Source organism: Anser brachyrhynchus (genome assembly GCF_964034855.1).
Source record: "Anser brachyrhynchus genome assembly, chromosome: 5".
Lineage (NCBI taxonomy): Eukaryota > Metazoa > Chordata > Aves > Anseriformes > Anatidae > Anser > Anser brachyrhynchus.
Window position 1 is genome coordinate 12,160,834 of NC_137699.1, and position 18,245 is coordinate 12,179,078.

Below are 18,245 nucleotides of genomic sequence, written 5' to 3' on the forward strand. Positions count from 1 at the left end.
GGGGTCGTGGAGATGTGGTGGGATGGCTCCCGTGGCTGGAGAGCTGCACTGGGAGGCTACAGGCCCCTTGGGAAGGACAGGCCAGGAGGAATAGGAGGAGGACTTGTGCTTTATGGGAGACAGCAGCTAAAGAGCGCATTGAGATCTGCCTGGGATGGGTGGATGAGGAGCCAGCTATCAAAAAAACACCTGAGGGACAACGGGGTCCCTGATCAGAGCCAACGTGTGTTCACAAGGGAAAGTCCTGCTTCACAAACTTAATTTCCTTTTAGGACAAGGTCACCCATCTAGTTGACCAAGGGAAGCCAGCTGATGCAGTCTTTCTGGATTTCAGCAAAGCTTTCAACACCATTTCTCACAGCATCCTTCTGGACAAAATGTCCCGCATGCAGCTAGACAGAAGCATAATGCAGTGGGTGAGCAGTTGGCTGACGGGTCGGGCTCAAAGGGTTCTGGTAAATGGGGTTACATCTGCTGGCCAGTCACTAGGCGGGTTCCCCACGGCTCCGTTTTAGGGCCAGTTCTCTTCAGTGTTTTCTTAAACGACCGGGTTTGTCCAGCCCCGAGCAGAGCAGGCCGAGGGGAGGCCTCATGGCGGCCTGCAGCTCCCTCACGAGGGGAGCGGAGGGGCAGGCGCTGAGCTCTGCTCTCTGGGGACAGCGACAGGACCCGAGGGAACGGCATGGAGCTGGGACAGGGGAGGGTCAGGCTGGGGGTTAGGGAAAGGTTCTGCACCCAGAGGATTAAATAGAAGGCTGGGATATATACATTCTAGTCAGGGTCTGTCTCTTGTTACCTGACCAGGAAGAACAAGCAGGCAACGTTTTCTCCCTGGCAATGCCATGATGGTCCTTCACCCTGTGACAGCAGTGGTGGCAGGGGACAGGCTGTTGCTGTTGGTAGGCTGGGTTGCAGGGGACGGGGCAGTGGTAGCAGGGGATGATGGCAGGCAATAGGGTGGTGGTGTAACGGTCAGAGTGCTGCCCAGAGGGTGATGGCTGTTGGGGCCAACAGCCAGCACCAGCAGCTTTGGGGCCCCATGTCCGCAGGGAGGGGAAGTAGCCTTGGGCAAGCAGCCAAACAGTCCCCAGCCACCCTGGGGTCCCCCAGTCACCACCACCCTGTCCCCCACCATTGCCTAACACTGCCCAGGACAGCACCAGCCGCCCTTGCAGCAAGGGCACGTGCTGGCTCACGTCCATCTTGTGTCCACCAGGACCCCCAGGTCCCTTTCTGCAGAGCCGCTCTCCAGCTGGTTGGGCCCCAGCGTGTCCTGGTGCCTGGGGTTGTTCCCCCCAGGGGCATGACTTGGCACTTAGAACACCCCAAGCTGGAAGGGTGCCACAAGGAGCATCGAGACCAGCTCCTGGTTCCTCAAAAGACCACCCAAAAATCAGACCCTGTGTCTGAGAGCATTGTTGAAACACTTCTTGAACTCTGGCAGACTCAGTGCTGTGACCACTGCCCTGGGGAGCCCGTCCCAGTGCCCAACCACCTCTGGGTGCAGAACCTTTCCCTCACTCCCAGCCTGACCCTCCCCTGTCCCAGCCCCATGCCGTTCCCTCGGGTCCTGTCGCTGTCCCCAGAGAGCAGAGCTCAGCGCCTGCCCCTCCGCTCCCCTCGTGAGGGAGCTGCAGGCCGCCATGAGGCCTCCCCTCGGCCTGCTCTGCTCGGGGCTGGACAAACCCGGTCGTTTAAGAAAACACTGAAGAGAACTGGCCCTAAAACGGAGCCGTGGGGAACCCGCCTAGTGACTGGCCAGCAGATGTAACCCCATTTACCAGAACCCTTTGAGCCCGACCCGTCAGCCAACTGCTCACCCACTGCATTATGCTTCTGTCTAGCTGCATGCGGGACATTTTGTCCAGAAGGATGCTGTGAGAAATGGTGTTGAAAGCTTTGCTGAAATCCAGAAAGACTGCATCAGCTGGCTTCCCTTGGTCAACTAGATGGGTGACCTTGTCCTAAAAGGAAATTAAGTTTGTGAAGCAGGACTTTCCCTTGTGAACACACGTTGGCTCTGATCAGGGACCCCGTTGTCCCTCAGGTGTTTTTTTGATAGTTGGCTCCTCATCCACCCATCCCAGGCAGATCTCAATGCGCTCTTTAGCTGCTGTCTCCCATAAAGCACAAGTCCTCCTCCTATTCCTCCTGGCCTGTCCTTCCCAAGGGGCCTGTAGCCTCCCAGTGCAGCTCTCCAGCCACGGGAGCCATCCCACCACATCTCCACGACCCCAACAAGACCGCGGTCCTGGGGCTGTGCGCACCTCCCTGTTCCATCAGGTTTATTCCCCGCAGCGTGTGCACAAACGCACGGCGGTGCGTGGTCAGGGCACGGCGGGGAAATATCCGCGGGCACGGTGGGGGCCACGTCATGTAGGGGACCCGCTGCCAGGTCCAGCAGGGCTGGGCATGGTGACAACACGTCCCTGGGCATGGTGACAACATGTCCCTGGGCATGGCGGGGCCTGGCAATGGCAGAGACACATCTGAGGCACCGTGGCGTGAGGACACGGAGGGGACATGTCCCCAGGAGCAGAGGTGGCCCCCGCTGCGGGCACCTCAGGGACGTTTGGAGCGCTGAGCCCCCAGAGCGGGCGTGTGGGGCTGGGGGCACAGGGGGGCAAGGCCGAGTGGGCTCTGCCCGGGCCCCTGGGGCCGGGACAGGGCTGGGGGGGAGCACGGGCCCTGTGCTGGCCCCCGCAGCTCCGCGGGGCGGGAGGCACAGGGTGCCCCAGAGGGTAGTGGTTCTGGGGCCAACGGCTGGCACCAGCCACTGCGGGGCCGGCGGCCACCGGGGGAGGAAGTGGCCTTGGGCAAGCGGCCAACGTGTCCCCAGCACCCCCGGGGTCCCCCCCACTGTCCCCTCAGGTCAGAGCCGCTGGCGGTTGGTGGCCTGGGGCTGCGGCGGGGCTGGGGCTGGGGTGGCGCAAGGATGCGGGGACACGTGGCCCCGACACCCCTATAAGGGCCGCAGCAGGCAGAGCTCCCCCAGCCCCCAGGTGAGGAGCGGGGACGGGGACAACCGGGGGGGGCTGCAGCCCTGAGCTGCCAGGATGGGGCTGGGGGCTGCAGCCCTGAGTCAGGCACGGGGGGCTCTGCAGTGCCCCGTAGATGTGGCGGGGGGACGTGGTGGCACGGGCAGCACGGGGCCAGGGGTGGCCGCAGGGGTGGCAGCGGGGAAGCAGGGACAGGGGGGCAGCGGGGCACGAGGGAAGTGGGGGGTCGTGAGGGTGGCTGAGGGGTAAGGGGTGGCGGCGGGGGCATGGGGACACGGGGAATGGGGTGTCCCCAGGGGTGGTGGGGGCCAGGGACGTGGGGGTGTGAGAGGGGGCCAAGGGCTGGGGGCAAGGGACAGGGGTGGTGCTGGGCATGCCGGGGGTGGCGAGGGGCATGTGGTGGCACAGGGGACTGGGGCTGTGGGGGTGGTGCCATGGATAGCTGAGGGTCCCCGGTCTCTGGGGACGTCCCCCAGGGCCAGACGGTCCCCAGGACAAGGGGGTCCCCCCAAGTCCTCCCGTGTCCCCGCAGCGCCCCACCATGCAGCCCTGCCTGCTCCTCGCCCTGGCCCTGCTGGGCACGGCCTCTGCCCGCCACCTGGGTGAGTGCCCCCGGGGACACGGGAGGGACACCTGAGGGTACTGTGGGGACACCCACAGTGACGCCCACCGCTGTCCCCAGCCGCTGTCACCTCCGAGGTGGCCGAGCCGGAGCTGGAGGCCGAGGCTGAGGACGTGGAGTGCCCGCTGGAGGACGAGACGAAGGCGCTGAACATCACGGACCCGCAGAGCGCCCGCACCTTCCGCTACATCATCGTGCGGCGGTGCCAGAACTTCCACACCGCGCAGGTGGGCAGGGCTCGGGGACTGGGCTGGGGGCTCCCGGTGCCGCCCGGCCCCGGCGTGTCCCCGTAACCAGCGCCGTCCCCCCGCAGAGAGTGTGCTCCCGCTGCTACCGCGGGCGCCTGGCCTCCATCCACAGCTACCACGCCAACGTCCTGCTGCAGTGCAGGGCTCGCACCCGCGTCAACAACGGGCGCGTCTGGATCGGGGCCATCACCCGTCCTGTGGTAAGGGGCCGCGGGCACGTGTCCGCACGGCCCCGGGCCTGTCCCGGGGTCCCAGTCCCTCCCCTCGACCCCGGCACCCCCCGTCCCGCCATCCCCGGACGCCCCAGCCCCGCGGGTGTCCCTGCGGGTGTCCCCGCGGTGTCCCCACGCCTGAGGCCGGTGACCCCGCAGGGCGGCAGCGTGTTCTGCCACTGGTCTGACAACAGCGGCTGGAACTACGCGTACTGGCTGCACGGCTACCCGCTGCTCACGGGGCGCTTCTGCACCACCCTCTGCACCGCAAGTCAGTGCCCGGGGGGCTCGGGGGGCGTGCGGGGGGTCGGGGGCTGTGCTGGGAGCCGGGGCCCTGAGAACCGCCGGGCTGGGGGGGACGGGAGGACACCGGGGGCCGCAGGGGGGTCTTGCGGCGGGGAGATGGGAGGGGGCTGTGGGGCTGAACCCGGGCGTGTGGGGCTGGGGGTGTGGGGGAGCACGGGGGGGCTGGGGGTGCTGCTGGGTGCGGGGTCTGACCCCAACTCCTCTCCCCAGATGGGCGCTGGAGGAGCACAAACTGCCGCGAGAGGCTGCCCTTCATCTGCGAGTACTGAGGGTGCTGTCCCAATAAACGAGAGCCCTGGCGCTGTCGCCCGGACGCCCCCCGGCTCGGTGCTCCGCTGGGCACCCCCCTGCCCACCCCGCAGCACAGGCTGCTCCCCCAGCCCAGCTCCCAGTAAAGCCTCAGCTGCTGGCACCCGTGCTCACGCCTGGGCTCTGTTTTGGGTGGGGGGTGGGTGTGGGGGGGCACTGGGTGGCTGTGGTGTAGGCCCGTGGGTGAGGGGTCCTGGGCTGCGATGGGGACAGAGCAGAGCAGGGTTTTGGGAACGAGGTCCTTCTGTGACCAGCAGTGGGCACAGGTCCCCTCCCTGTGGCGGCACCCAGCAAAGGCCACCCCAGTGTGGCAGCACTGCTCTGACGTCCCGTTCCTGTCACCTCATGGCCCCCGAACCCAACTCATTGCCCCCTCGCTCTCCCCCCAAAAGAGGGAACAGACAGGGGGCTGTGTGAGGAAGGTTTATTGGGGTGAGGGGGCTCTGCATCCCCTTGGCTGGTCCTGGACCAGTCCCCAGCGCCACCCCATGCCCCTCGCCACCCCCGGCATCCCCAGCACCACCCCTGTCCCTTGCCCCCAGCCCTTGGCCCCCTCTCACACCCCCACGTCCCTGGCCCCCACCACCCCTGGGGACACCCCATTCCCCGTGTCCCCATGCCCCCGCCGCCACCCCTTACCCCTCAGCCACCCTCACGACCCCCCACTTCCCTCGTGCCCCGCTGCCCCCCTGTCCCTGCTTCCCCGCTGCCACCCCTGCGGCCACCCCTGGCCCCGTGCTGCCCGTGCCACCACGTCCCCCCGCCACATCTACGGGGCACTGCAGAGCCCCCCGTGCCTGACTCAGGGCTGCAGCCCCCCCTTGTTGTCCCCGTGCCCGCTCCTCACCTGGGGGCTGGGGGGTCCTCCTGCGGCCCTTATAGGGGTGCCGGGGCCACGTGTCCCCCGCAGCCCCACAGCCTCTCCATGCCCCATGGTCCCAGTGACACCCCCACAGCCCCGTACATCCCCCCTGCCCTGTCCTGTTGGCAGCGTGGGGAAGGGGTTGGCAGCCGTGGCGTGGGGCTGGGGGGGTCTGGAGGGGAGGGAGAGAGGGAATCGATGGCAAAGGGGGGACTGCACCATGGCACCCAGGGCTAGAGGCCGAGGGAGGAGGTGCCCGAGTCGGTGGACTGCTTCTCCCGGCTCTGGTCCCCCATCGCCCCGGGTGCACATGTCGTGGGGCTGGTGGAGGGGGGGGGCACGCTGGCCTCTGGCACCTGGGGGGCAGGGGACAGGCGCCAGGTCAGCCCCTGCCCCACAGCCGCGGCACCCAGGGGGCTCTGCGTGTAACCCCCAGCCCCACACCCCCACCCCTTTAGGGCCTGCCCGCCCTAGGGCCCCCCAGCACGGCTCCAGCCCCACGGCTGTCCCGGCCTCGCCGCTCACCTCCTCGAACTTGCGGGCCTTGTAGTGCTCAGCGCCCTTCAAGAAGTTGAGCAGGATGATATCGCACAGCACCGTGCCCTACGGGGCGGCACCGTTGGGGCCGGGGGCTGTGGGGGGGGGTCCCCACGCTGTAGGGGATCAGTCTGCCCCCGCCCCGAGCTGAGGACTGCCTCAACTCACCACGCCGATGGAGGTGAAGGCGGCCACTGTGTTGATGAGCGTGGGGACGATGCCGAATTTCCCAGCCTGCAGGGAGGCAGGGGGCCAAGTCGGCATGGTGTGTGTAGGGGGGGCTTGGACCTATAGCACCCATAGGTCCCCAGGGTGCTGCACCCCATACGTACGTTGCCGTACACCAAGACATCGAAGCGGATGCCAAAGGCCTTGGTGAGGGTGCGGAGCTCGGTGCCGTTGTGCCCGCGGTAATACCGGGCGTGCCTGCAAGGGAATGGGTCCGCCTGGCACCCCGGTGTCCCCACGCCGGTGTCCCCACAGCAGGCGGTGACACGGCCCTACCTGAAGTTGTAGCCGGGGGAGCTGGGGCTGTGCCGGGTGACGCCGTCCAGGCGGGTGAAGGAGTAGCGGGGCAGGCACAGCTCCCACGAGCGGTCCAGGTCGCACACCCAGCCGATCTTGATGCCCAGCACCCCCCCCTGCCCAGCCGGGAGGGCGAGATGCACCCCGTGCCCCGCGTCCCCATGTCCCGCACCCCCGTGTCCCTGCAGAGCCACAGCCCGTGTCCCCACAGCCCTGTTTTCCCATGTTCCACAACCCAGATCCCTAAATCCGCATGTCCCACGCTGCCACGTCCCCACACCCCATGTCCCACGCTCCTGTGTCCCCGTGTCCCCACGTTCCACGTCCCCATCTCCCTGTGTCGCTACGTCCCCACAACCCCAATTCCCACACCGCTGTGTCCCCATGTCCCCACGTCACACATCCCCGTATTCATGTGCCCCATGCCCCCACATCTCATGTCCCCACGTCCCCATGTCCCACACCCCCATGTCCCCACGTCCCAAATCCCCGCGTCACGTCCCACATCACCGTGTCCCTATGTCCCACGTCCCACCTCCCTGCACCCACGTGCTCCACTTCCCACGTTGCTGCGTCCCCGTGTCCCTGCATCCCCGTGTCCCAGGTCCCCGTGTCCCCACGCCCCCCATGCCCTACGTCCCCGTGTCCCCGTGCCCCCATGTCCCCCTGGCTCACGGTGGTGGCCAGGGTGGCGAAGTCCTGCCCGGCGAAGCGCGCCACGTCGCCCAGCCGCAGGATGGGGCAGAGCGGCTGCCGCTCGGGGTGGAAGCGGCAGCGCCGCAGATCCTCCGCGCTGGCCTGGGGGGGCAGATTGGCCCTGGGGGAGGACAGGGGGACGTGGGGGGGGGACGACACACGGCCGTGAGCTGCCGTCGGGGGACACCCCATCCCCTGTCCCCGCGGCGCCGCTCACTTCTCGAATCCGAAGAGCGGGAAGCGGACGCTGTTCTTGATGAAGAGGGTGAAGTTTTCGGCCTCCAGCATCACAGGGCTGTGGGGTGGGAAAGGGGGGGGGTGTGCCTGAAGGGGGGGGGGGGGCCAGCCCCGTGCCCCCCCCTTGCTCCCCCCATGGACTCACACGCTGACGGTGTCCACCTCGGGCGGGCACCAGCCCCGGATCTCGCAGGTGCGCAGGGTGTCGTTGTAGGGCACGCAGCGCCCCGTCAGCACCCCTAGAGGTGGCTGTCAGCACGGGGGGGGGGGGGCTCATCCCGTAGGACCCCCCCCAAAAAAAAGGGGGCTCCTCCCGTAGGATTTTTGGGGATACAGCCCCCCAAAAAAAACCCTAAACTCACCGCTGCCTGTGGTGAGGCTCTTCCCCCGGCAGTCGCGGTCAGCGGTGCAGCGGTACGTGGCTTCGCTCTGCGGAGAGGGGGGGTCACCTGGGGGGGGGACACACGCCGGTGCCCCCCGCGTCCCCCCCAGCCCCTTACCTCGGGGCAGATGCCCTGCACCTGGTTCTCCGTCAGGATCTGCCTGGTGACCACCACGAACACCGAGGTGCCCTGGGGCGAGGGGGACGGGGGGGGGGGTCACCGCCACCCCCCCAGCCCTTGGCCCCGCAGCGTTTTGGGGGGGGCAGGGGGGGTTATTTGGGGCAGGACCGCCCGCGGGGGTGAGGCTGTGCAGGATGCCCGGTGTCCCCTATGGGATCACGGCCACTGCACGGAGGGACCGTCCCCGAGCCCCCCGGGGTGCCCCTACCTGGGGGGGGGTGACGTAGTCGGCGGTGTCCAGGACGCGGTCCCCATATCTCCCCACGCCTTTGACTTTGGTGACCACGGAGGACTCGATGGTGGTGTCCCTCACCTGGTAAGCCTTCTCGTGCAGGAACACCCAGCTGGAGGGACCCCCAGCCCCCCGGGGGGGTGAGCGGCAGGGACAGCCGCCCCCCCACGGCCACTTGCCCCCCGCACTGTCCCCTCCCGTGTCACCCCTCGGGGTCACGGACAGCCCCCGGCACCCCACCGGCAGCGCAGCCGTCCCTCGTCCCTCTCCCGTCCCCTCGTGTCACCTCGTGTCCCCCGTCCCCAGAGACGTGGGGGAGACGAGGGGGTCCCGGGGGGGTCCGGGGGGGGGGGCTCACCCGATGAAGTAGGAGAGGATGAGGAGCTGCACGGCCCGGTTGACGGCGCCCACCACCCAGCTCTTCACCACCACCGACTTGGGGGTCTCGTAGGCGAAGAAGTCGGACAGGCAGGAGGGCTGGGGGCACGGGGGGGGCATGGGGGGCCGGGGGGGCCGGGCAGGGGGCTGGTAGGGATCTGGTAGGGATCTGGTAGGGATCTGGTAAGGGTCTGGTAGGGATCTGGTAGGGATCTGGGCAGCTGGGGTGGTGCAGAGGCAGGGAGGGGTGGGCGGAGGAGGGAGGGAGAGGGCGTGGGCGTGGGGAGGGAGGGCGGGAGGGAAGGGGCAGGGGGAGATGGGGGGGTCCAGGGGGGTGATGGGGGGGTGTGAGGGGGGAGATGGGGGGGGTTGGGGGGGGATGGAGGGGTGTGGGGGGAGATGGGGGGCATGGGGGGGGGGGAACGGGAGTGTGTGTGGGGAGATGGAGGGATGTGGGAGGAGATGGAGGGGTGCAGGGGGTGGAGGGAGGGGTGTGGGGGGAGATGGGTGGGTATGGGGGGGAAATGGGGGGGTATGGGGGGAGATTGGGGGTATGGGGGGGGGAAATGAGGGGGTGTGGGGGGAGATGGAGGGGTGCAGGGGGTGGAGGGAGGGGTGTGGGGGGAGATGGGTGGGTATGGGGGGGGAAATGAGGGGGTGTGGGGGGAGATGGAGGGGCGCAAGGGGAGATGGAGGGGTGCAGGGGGAGATGGAGGGGTGTGGGGGGAAATGGGTGGGCATGGGGGGGAAATGAGGGGGTATGGGGGGGAAATGAGGGGGTGTGGGGGGAGATGGAGGGGTGCAGGGGGGACAGAGAGGTTTTGGGGGTGACGGGGGTGATAGGGAGGACAATGAGTGGAGGGGAGGGTGGGGGATGGGGTGCGGGGGGGGATGAGGGGTGCAGGAGGGACATTGGGCAGCGAGGTGGGGGTCTCGGGGAGGTGGGGCAGGGCGGTGGTGGCCCCTGTGTGGGGTGGCCCTTGTTTGGGGTCCTCCTTGTTTGGGGTGACCCTTGTATAGGGTGCCCCTTGTTTGGGGTGCTCTTTGTTTGGGGCGCCCCTTGGTGCCTCTTATTTGGGGTTCCCTGTTTGGGGTGTCCTTGTAGGGCTTCGGGGGTGCCCCATGTGTGGGGTGCCCCTACTTTGGGGTTCCCTGTTTGGGGTGTCCGTGCAGGGCTTCGGGGGTGCCCCATGCCTGGTGAGCGCCCCACGTGCGGGGCACCTCAACTTTTGGGGACCCCCCGGGGTTTTGGGGTCCCCCACGTCCGGGGTCCCCGTGCTTGCGCCCCCCTCCCCGCTCTTTTCGGGGCTCCATTTTGGGCCCCCCCCCCCCCGCCGGGCTGCGGCCCCCCCCCCCCCATGACGTCACGGGGACCACCCAACGTTGGCCAACGGGGGCCGCTCTGGCACCTCTTCCGCAACTCTATGGTGCCGGGCGGGACACCGCCAGGGCCCCCCCGGGTTTCCGGGGTGGGGTGCCGCTCTAGCCACAGTCCTCCGAGCTCTCCATGGTGCGGCGCCCTCTCTATGGCGGAAGCGGGGGCGGGTTCCGGCGGGGGGGGGGGGGGAAGAGGAGGAGGAGGAGGAGGAGGAGGAAGGCCGGGGGGGGAGGTTCGTGTTGCGCAGGCGGGAAAAGTGGCGGTGGTGCGGGGGGGCCGGATTTTGGGGGGGGGGGGGGCTGGGGGGACGGGACCCCCTGGGGGTGGGGAGGTTTAATTTTGGGGGGTGGGGGGGCGGTTTTTTTTTTTGGGGGGGGGGGGGCGGTTTTTTGGGGGGGGCGGCTTTGGGGGGCGGGGGCGGTTTGGGGAGGTGGCGGTTGGGGGGGGCTTTTTTTTTGGGGTGGGGGGCATTTTTTGGGGGGTGGGAGGTGCCCTAAGGGGGAGGGGGGCTGTTTTAGGGGGGCAGGGGGCTTCAGGTGGGGGGGGGGGGGCTGCAGGTTTGTGGGGCCGGGGGAGGGTTGGGGTATGGGGGTGATGGAGGGGGGGGGCCCTCAGGGCCTCGCTGTGCCCTCCCCGGGGGCAGCACCCCACCGGGATGGGGGCAGGAGCAGGGGTGGGGGGTCATGGGGCTGTGGGGGCGGGGGGCACGGGGCCGTATGGGGGGACACGGGGCCGTATGGGACACACGGGGCCACGGGGCCACGCGGTGCCGATGGGGCGTCTCCTGCTCGCTGTGCTCACCCCTGTGGTTGTTCTTCCCCCCCCCGCAGCGCCTCAGTGCTCAGTGTCCCCGCGCCAGGGCATGCCGGCCCCCCCGGGGGGGAACTGAGAGACTCGCCGAGGCCTCCTCCTCGCTCCCCGAAACCCCAGGGGACGCTGCCGGCTCCCCCCGGCCCCGTTCGCCATGGCCGACACGCTGGAGTTCAACGAGATCTACCAGGAGGTGAAGGGATCTATGGTGAGCAGCGGGGGGCAGCCCGTCCTGTGGGGCTGTCCGGGTCCGTCCCTCCCCTCTCGGCTCCTCCCGGGCCTCATCCTGGCCCGGCTCGTTTTGCAAGGAGGCACCGAGCCTCGCTTGTAGGGCCGGGGTGTTTTGGGACGTCCGTGGGGCTTTTAGTGCCGGCCTGGTGCTCCGAGCGTCTGCCTCTTCATGCTGTAGCCCCTGCTGGGCGGCCGGGTGTTGTGAATCGGGTGGTGCAGCCCCGGTGTTGAGGATTCCCCCCCCTTAAATCCGTGGCATTTGGGAATCGTTCCTAAAAGCCTGAAGGAGTGCTGGGACCGAGGGTGCTGGGACTGTTTTGGGCCGCCCGAGCCCAAAATGAGGGTGGCACGGAGCAACAAAACCTGCTGGGGTTTGGGGAAGTCACCTCGTGGGGAGGAATTGTGCCCGGTGGGGCAGCCCTTGGGTGCGTCCGGGGCGAGCCTCACCCCCACTGCTCCCACCAGAACGACGGCCGGCTGCGGCTGAGCCGCCAGGGCGTGATCTTCAAGAACAGCAAGACGGGGAAGGTGGACAACATTCAGGCCTCGGAGCTGGCGGAGGGCGTGTGGCGCCGCGTGGCGCTCGGCCACGGCCTCAAGCTGCTCACCAAGAACGGCCACGTCTACAAATACGATGGCTTCCGGGAATCGGTGAGCCCCCGGCGTGCCTGCCTGCGCGCGTGCCCCTCCGAGCGGCGGCGTTTGCTCCCGTTACACCTCCCATCCTTCCCTGTGCTGCTTGTCTGTGCCTGGCTGCGTCGCCCTACAACATCTCCTTCCCCTCCAACAAGAGCTGACCCCCGTTTTCCTCCCCGCTTTCCCCGTTCTGTGGGCTGTGTCCCCTGTCAGGGGCTCCGGACGGTGCCCATGCGTACGTGGTGGTCTCTGACGGGCGTTCCCTGTTCCTCTGCCCCTTCCCGCCCTGTCCCAGGAGTTCGATAAGCTCTCGGATTTCTTCAAGGCCCACTATCGCCTGGAGCTGGCGGAGAAGGACCTGTGCGTGAAGGGCTGGAACTGGGGCACGGTGAGGTTCGGAGGTGAGTCGTGGCAAGGCGGGAGCAGCCCGGCGGTGCCGTTAATTGGGGAAGGGGCTGCCCGCGGGCGGCCCTCCCAGCTCGAGGTGGTGGGGCTGGGGGTGTCGGGGGGCTGGAGCAGCGTCCCATCCCACCAGGGTGCTTGTTCCTGCAGCTCCTAGCTTCAGGGTGTTCCTCTGGGCAGCTGTCCCCTTTCCAGTGGTGGTTTTGGGTACAGCGCGGATGTCAGTCGTCCCGGGAAAGCAGGAGATACCCACACAAGTCCTGGATTTTTGGGGGGAAGATTTTATAGGCGGAGAATGCCCACCATGAAAGAGAAGTCTGCAAGGGAGCTGTGTCTGGCAGAGCCTGCCGGTTCCTGCAGGAGCTAGGGGAGCTGGTGGGTGCTCCTCCCTGCTCTGAGAGCGGGGAGAATGGGAATAAACAGTTTCTCCTTTTTATTTCTGGTCAATGCCATTCTCTGGAGCCACAGCTGGGAGGAGAAAGCCTGGTGATTTTGGTGGAAAGCACGGGAATGAGAAGGGGAGAGGCATTGCTGGGCTTTGAGAGGAGACCAGTGGTGCTGCTGGAGCGGAGATCTGGGACGAGACCCACCTCGGGGGGTGGACCTTAGGTTCTCATCCCTCCCCACCCCTTGCAGGGCAGCTCCTCTCCTTCGACATCGGGGAGCAGCCGGTGTTCGAGATCCCCCTCAGCAACGTCTCCCAGTGCACGACGGGCAAGAACGAGGTGACGCTGGAGTTCCACCAGAACGACGACGCTGAGGTCTCGCTCATGGAGGTGCGCTTCTACGTGCCCCCCACCCAGGAGGACGGCGTGGACCCCGTGGAGGTGAGCTGGGGGCTGAGGGGGGGGGGGGCGCGCTGGGGGTCGCCGGGTGCCCGGCTCCGTGCCTGACCTTCCCCTCGCCTCGCAGGCCTTCGCGCAGAACGTCCTCTCCAAGGCGGATGTGATCCAGGCCACGGGCGACGCCATCTGCATCTTCCGGGAGCTGCAGTGCCTGACGCCCCGCGGGCGCTACGACATCCGCATCTACCCCACCTTCCTGCACCTGCACGGCAAGACCTTCGACTACAAGATCCCCTACACCACCGTGCTGCGCCTCTTCCTGCTCCCCCACAAGGACCAGCGGCAGATGTTCTTCGTGGTGAGGAGGGACGGGACGGCGGGTCCTCCCTCGGGGAAGGGCGCTGGGTTTGGGGGGTTTGTGGTCCTCACCTCCTCGTCTCCTTTCAGATCAGCCTGGACCCCCCGATAAAGCAGGGCCAGACCCGCTACCACTTCCTCATCCTGCTCTTCTCCAAGGACGAGGACATCTCGCTGACCCTCAACATGAACGAGTGAGCTCCCCTCCTGCCTCTGGGGGCTGCGGGGGGAGGCGAGGGACCCCCCGGGCCCCCGTTCTCACTGTCCTCCTCTCCTTTTTGCCGCGCAGGGAGGAGGTGGAGAAGCGCTTCGAGGGGCGGCTCACCAAGAACATGTCTGGCTCCCTCTACGAGATGGTCAGCCGTGTCATGAAGGCTCTGGTCAACCGCAAGATCACCGTGCCTGGCAACTTCCAGGGGTGAGGGCACGCCGCTGCCTCTGGGCAGCGGGACGTGGGGTTTTCCTGCTCCAAGGGCACGCGTGGAGGTGGGGGGGATGCCAAGTGTGCCCTGGCCTCCCCAGGACAGGAAACATTTCTTTTTCTCTGTAATCTCAAGCCAGCTGCTTGGGGTCCCCTCCTAACTCTACCAGCAGGACCAGCCCCTCTTTTCCTCTCTCGTTTCTGTGGTCAGGGGGAAGGGGCTTTGCAAGGATCGGGGCTTCCGTAGGGGGAGCAGCTGACGGACTTCTCCGGGCTGCTGTGTCACTGTAGGGAGGGCGTTTGCTCCCCCAGCGGTGTAACGTGGCTGTGTTTGCCCTCACAGACACTCGGGAGCCCAGTGCATCACCTGCTCCTACAAGGCCAGCTCGGGGCTTCTCTACCCGCTGGAGCGCGGCTTCATCTACGTGCACAAGCCGCCCGTGCACATCCGCTTCGACGAGATCTCCTTCGTCAACTTCGCCCGCGGGACCACCACCACCCGCTCCTTCGACTTCGAGATCGAGACCAAGCAGGGCACGCAGTACACCTTCAGCAGCATAGAGAGGTGGGCGCGCGGCAGGCTGGCGCCGTGCCGTGCCGTCGCGCCGTCCCCTCCTCCCTTCGTGTGGGTCACACGGGGCGGGCCCTCGCCGGTTTCCCAAGGCGGTCGCCCTGCGGTGCTGGGTGCTGGCGGCCCGGCTCCCCCCGGCCCTGAGTGCCCCGTCTGCGTCCCGCAGGGAGGAGTACGGGAAGCTCTTCGACTTCGTCAACGCCAAGAAGCTGAACATCAAGAACCGAGGCCTCAAGGAGGTACCTGCCAACCTACCTGCTCCTCTGTGCCCTGCTGGCTGGGGTGGGAGAGGGCTGGCGCCTTCCTTTTCTCCAAGATTTTGCTGCTTTTTTTCCTCTTTTTCCCTTTTTTTCACCTCTCTTTTCTTTCCTTGCCCTTGTAGAGGAAAAAGGTCCGTGCGATACCCCTTCCTCTTTCTCCTCTTCCTCCTCCTGGTGCAGGTTTCCTCTGCATGGCCGTGGTGGTCCCTGACTAAACCCAGTAACTCCAGCATGGGTTGCGAGAGGGGCCCCCTAACCCCGATAACACTTGTGGGGAACCTTTGCTGTCCCCGTCTCTGGATCCCTGACAGGGAGGGGACACAGGGGGTGTCCGTGCATGCGTGTGGGGCCTGCCCACGAGCACCCCAGCGGTTTTGGCTTCCAGAGGTGGAGTGTGTGCAGCCGTGGGGAGCGCACGGAGCGCCTCTCACTCCGTCCCTCCCGCAGGGAATGAAGCAGAGCTACGACGAATACGCCGACTCCGACGAGGACCAGCACGATGCCTACCTGGAGAGGATGAAGGAGGAGGGCAAGATCCGGGAGGAGAACGCCAATGACAGCAGCGACGGGTCTGGGGAGGAGACGGGTGAGTGCTGAGGCTGGGGGTGCGTGAGGGACCATCCTGGGGGGCTGTCGGGGGTCCTCAGGCTTCTTCCCCCTCCGGTTAAGTCCTGCCCAGCTCCTGGGCAGGATCTGACCCCTGAGGTTCTGTCCTCACCTGTCCCCTGTGCTCTGTCCTTCCAGATGAGTCGTTCAACCCTGGTGAAGAGGACGATGACGTGGCTGAAGAGTGAGTAGGGGCAGGGCAGGAGTCTCTAGGGGTTGCTTTTGGAAGGGATTTGTGTTGGGGCAGTGGTGGGATGGGGCTGTGACCACTGGGGGAGCACCAGGTTACAGCCAGGATCGTTATAAATCCCCGGCCCTGAAGTCTGGAGAAGTGGGCGCGCTTCTGGGCTGACTTTCGTAACAACAGCGTTGTGCTCGAGAGGGTTGGACGGTGACTGAAGTGATCGGGTGGCTTCTGGACGAGGTTTGGTTGAGCGAGGCCTCGGGCTGGAGAAGAGAGAACAGTGGGAGGAGGTTGGGGCCCAGGAGGATGGGACACGGCTCTGCGAAGTCCCGAGCAGGGGGACAGGGAGGCTGAGGACTGCAGTCGCTGCACAAGCGCTCGGGGGCATCGTGTGTGTTGCTGGGAGTCAGGCTGAGCCCGAGAGGAGGGGTGGATCTCATCTCGGTGCAGTTCAGCCGTGAGGCGTTGCAAATGCCTAAAGTTTACGGGAACTCAGGAAACCATCAGCCACGTTCGTGGAAGGGAAACCCCCTGAGGGCTGTTAAGTGCGAACACAACAGCTTCAGCTCGGGAAGTCTCCGGCCTGCAGGTTGCTGGAGGCTGGGAGAATTCGGGGGCAAGTCTTGCCGCGTGCTCATCGCTGCTGCCTCTCCTTTGCTTCCTGCTCCATCCACCTCGTTGGGGCAGGGGTCCTGGGCTGTTCCCTGAAACCGTGTTTCCTCGCGCAGGTTTGACAGCAACGCCTCGGCCAGCTCCTCCAGCGGTGACGGTGACAGTGACCGGGATGAGAAGAAGCCAGCCAAGAAGGCCAAGATCGTCAAGGACCGCAAGCCCCGCAAGAAGCAGGTGGAGGTGAGAGGTGGTGGTTGGAGGGGTTGCGGGGAGCGGGACCCGCTTCCCCCGAGCGCGGATTGCTGATCCTTTTGGGAGCAAGGCCAGGGGAGAGCCACGTCTGAGCTGCTTCCCTCCAGCCGTCGGTCACGGTCTGATCTGATCCCACTGCCTCGCTGGGCTGCAGTCACTCCGCCAAGCCCGAGTGCTCTGCCTCCTTCGGGTTCTTATTCATCCCGCACATGAGGCGAGGTTGAGCCTCTTCCAACGGGCACGCTGCTGACCGAGCCTGGCGAGCCCTTGGACTGGGGGAGGGCTCGTCTCCTGCAGCCTGCCCCGGGGGTGCTTTCGGGTTTCGTGGGTGTGACCCCAGAACCCGTCCCGTGGCGATGCAGCTCAGTTCCTGGTGGGGTGCAGGAGGCGAGCAGAGACCCGGCCTTGTCTCGGGGTAACCTTCAGTCCTCAGTGCCTGGGGTCTTTCGGGGCTCTCACGCTGGTTCTCTCCGCTCCCTACCGCCCAGAGCAAGAAGGGGAAAGACCCCAACGCTCCCAAGAGGCCCATGTCAGCGTACATGCTCTGGCTGAATGCCAACCGCGAGAAGATCAAGTCTGACCACCCCGGCATCAGCATCACAGACTTGTCCAAGAAGGCTGGGGAGCTCTGGAAAGCCATGTCCAAGGAGAAGAAAGAGGTGGGTCGCTCTGCCGGTGAGAGCTGCAGGTTTACGAGGGGAAGGGTGGACTCCAGGAGGCTTGCTTGGTCTCAGGATCCCTGATCTCAGCAGCGGGGAGGTAATGTCTGCGGGGTGGTGAGCTGGTGGGGGTGAGCATGGTGGGAGCATTGCTGTGCCTGGGTGGAGAAGTGTTGGACTCGGGTGGTGCAGATGGAGGCGGCGGAGGAGGATGGGGTGCAGAAGGCCCTGCTAACCTTGTGCGCTTGCTGCAGGAGTGGGATCGCAAGGCAGAAGATGCCAGGAGGGACTACGAGAAGGCCATGAAGGAGTACAGCGTGGGCAGCAGGTCCGAGAGCTCCAAGACGTGAGTGTGCTGAGCAGACACGAGGGAGGTGGCCGGGCTTCGTGCCTCTGGGAGCCGTCTCTTCTCCTGCCTTCACGGTGGCTGGGCCGCTCTGAGGCTGTCAGCAAGGTTACGCTAATATCCCTTCTACCCTTCACAGGGAGAGGTCTAAAAAGAAGAAAAAGAAGCAGGAGAAGCAGATGAAGGGGAAAGCAGAGAAGAAGGGTGCTGCCTCCAAGTCTTTGTCCTCCACAAAGTCCTCTGCCAAGAGTCTGAGCGAAAGCTTCAAGAGCAAGGAATTTGTCTCCAGTGACGAGAGCTCCTCTGCAGAGAGCAAGAAGGAGGTAGGGCCCCACAGCGGGGCACAGGAGAGGCGCCCGCAAGACGCTCTGCTGCGGCTGCCCTGACGCCTCCTTCTTGTTCCCGCAGGACTCGGAGGAGGAGGGAGGCGCCAGCCCACCCCCCAGCTCAGAGGATTCCGCATCGGGCTCGGATTAGCGCTGTCCCCGCTGGCTCCAGGCTGGTTCCCAGATCAGCGAGAGGACTGAGGGCCCCGGCTCCGGGGCTGCAGCGGGCTCCCGCCCCTCCTGGCCTCCGCTTGGCCTCCTCCTGCCGCCAGGGGCAGGGGGACACAGGGGCAGGGCAGGAGGGTGCCCGGCCCCCCCTGCCCAAGCCCTCTCCCCTCAGTGCCTGGCTGGGGAGGGAGGCCGGAGCGAGGGGCCTCAGCCCCGTTTCTCATCAATTTATTTTTTTTAAATACTCGGGTTTGTTTTGGTCTCTTTTTTTTTTTTTTTTTTGCTTTCGTTTTGTATTTTGGGTCCATTCACATTGAATAAAAAAACACCCGCCCAGGGCACTGCGTGTGGGTGCAGCCGGGGGGGGGGGAGGCGGGGGCGGCTCCCCCGCGCCCCCGAGGAGCGCTTCCCCCCCCCCCTCGCTCCGGCTCTGCCTTGAAGCGGGGCCAGCGGCTGAGCTCACTGCCTCCGTCCATTAGCCTCCCCCCTAATCCTATCACGGAGCCATCAGCCTC

General features: G+C 66.3%; 3 protein-coding genes across 8 annotated transcripts; 2 read left to right on the forward strand and 1 right to left on the reverse strand.

Annotated features, from left to right (window-relative positions):
- Positions 1 to 1,192: 1,192 nt before the first annotated feature.
- LOC308195635 (uncharacterized protein) lies at positions 1,193 to 5,250 on the forward strand. Of its 2 annotated transcripts, XM_080593426.1 has the most exons (6): positions 1,193 to 2,871; positions 3,476 to 3,601; positions 3,682 to 3,848; positions 3,935 to 4,069; positions 4,241 to 4,352; positions 4,598 to 5,250. In XM_080593426.1, exons 1-6 carry the CDS (start codon positions 2,436 to 2,438, stop codon positions 4,654 to 4,656), a joined length of 1,035 nt encoding a protein of 344 aa, XP_080449552.1. In that variant the 5' UTR covers positions 1,193 to 2,435; the 3' UTR covers positions 4,657 to 5,250. The 2 variants fall into 2 exon arrangements, with proteins under 2 accessions (XP_080449552.1, XP_080449553.1); XM_080593427.1 differs by lacking the exons at positions 1,193 to 2,871; positions 4,241 to 4,352 and having other exon boundaries at positions 2,878 to 3,601.
- Positions 5,251 to 5,362: 112 nt separating this feature from the next.
- Positions 5,363 to 8,966, reverse strand: P2RX3 (purinergic receptor P2X 3). Of its 3 annotated transcripts, none has more exons than XM_080596148.1 (12): positions 8,707 to 8,966; positions 8,325 to 8,460; positions 8,054 to 8,125; positions 7,916 to 7,982; positions 7,699 to 7,792; positions 7,534 to 7,611; positions 7,296 to 7,437; positions 6,600 to 6,736; positions 6,428 to 6,521; positions 6,264 to 6,329; positions 6,084 to 6,119; positions 5,363 to 5,914 (listed from the first exon to the last, which is right to left on the reverse strand). In XM_080596148.1, the coding sequence occupies exons 1-12, from the start codon at positions 8,844 to 8,846 to the stop codon at positions 5,792 to 5,794; spliced, it is 1,185 nt and encodes a 394-aa protein (XP_080452274.1). In that variant the 5' UTR covers positions 8,847 to 8,966; the 3' UTR covers positions 5,363 to 5,791. The 3 variants fall into 3 exon arrangements, with proteins under 3 accessions (XP_080452274.1, XP_080452273.1, XP_080452275.1); XM_080596147.1 differs by having other exon boundaries at positions 6,084 to 6,161; XM_080596149.1 differs by lacking the exon at positions 8,054 to 8,125 and having other exon boundaries at positions 6,084 to 6,161.
- A 1,291-nt stretch (positions 8,967 to 10,257) lies between these two features.
- Positions 10,258 to 18,068, forward strand: SSRP1 (structure specific recognition protein 1). 3 transcript variants are annotated; one of them, XM_080592489.1, is made up of 17 exons: positions 10,258 to 10,336; positions 10,935 to 11,122; positions 11,611 to 11,796; positions 12,077 to 12,182; positions 12,820 to 13,010; positions 13,096 to 13,326; positions 13,416 to 13,519; positions 13,615 to 13,743; positions 14,090 to 14,311; positions 14,484 to 14,556; positions 15,025 to 15,163; positions 15,322 to 15,367; positions 16,096 to 16,219; positions 16,720 to 16,890; positions 17,145 to 17,236; positions 17,376 to 17,559; positions 17,645 to 18,068. In XM_080592489.1, exons 2-17 carry the CDS (start codon positions 11,069 to 11,071, stop codon positions 17,711 to 17,713), a joined length of 2,121 nt encoding a protein of 706 aa, XP_080448615.1. In that variant the 5' UTR covers positions 10,258 to 10,336; positions 10,935 to 11,068; the 3' UTR covers positions 17,714 to 18,068. The 3 variants fall into 3 exon arrangements, with proteins under 3 accessions (XP_080448615.1, XP_080448617.1, XP_080448616.1); XM_080592491.1 differs by having other exon boundaries at positions 10,270 to 10,340; XM_080592490.1 differs by having other exon boundaries at positions 10,327 to 10,369.
- The last annotated feature ends 177 nt before the right edge of the window (positions 18,069 to 18,245 follow it).

Excerpts from the sequence above, each read along its gene's own strand:
- P2RX3 (XM_080596147.1), bottom strand. The coding sequence starts at position 8,846 with ATGCCCCCCCCGTGCCCCCAGCCCTCCTGCCTGTCCGACTTCTTCGCC. Across the intron at positions 7,983-8,053 it reads TGCAGGGCATCTGCCCCGAG|AGCGAAGCCACGTACCGCTG; the intron begins GTAAGGGGCTGG and ends CCCTCTCCGCAG. Across the intron at positions 5,915-6,083 it reads AGGCCCGCAAGTTCGAGGAG|GTGCCAGAGGCCAGCGTGCC; the intron begins GTGAGCGGCGAG and ends CCTGCCCCCCAG.
- SSRP1 (XM_080592489.1), top strand. The coding sequence starts at position 11,069 with ATGGCCGACACGCTGGAGTTCAACGAGATCTACCAGGAGGTGAAGGGA. Across the intron at positions 13,327-13,415 it reads AGCGGCAGATGTTCTTCGTG|ATCAGCCTGGACCCCCCGAT; the intron begins GTGAGGAGGGAC and ends GTCTCCTTTCAG. Across the intron at positions 14,557-15,024 it reads AGAACCGAGGCCTCAAGGAG|GGAATGAAGCAGAGCTACGA; the intron begins GTACCTGCCAAC and ends TCCCTCCCGCAG.
- LOC308195635 (XM_080593426.1), top strand. The coding sequence starts at position 2,436 with ATGGTGACAACATGTCCCTGGGCATGGCGGGGCCTGGCAATGGCAGAG. Across the intron at positions 2,872-3,475 it reads CCCCCCCACTGTCCCCTCAG|GGCCAGACGGTCCCCAGGAC; the intron begins GTCAGAGCCGCT and ends GACGTCCCCCAG. Across the intron at positions 4,353-4,597 it reads CACCACCCTCTGCACCGCAA|ATGGGCGCTGGAGGAGCACA; the intron begins GTCAGTGCCCGG and ends TCCTCTCCCCAG.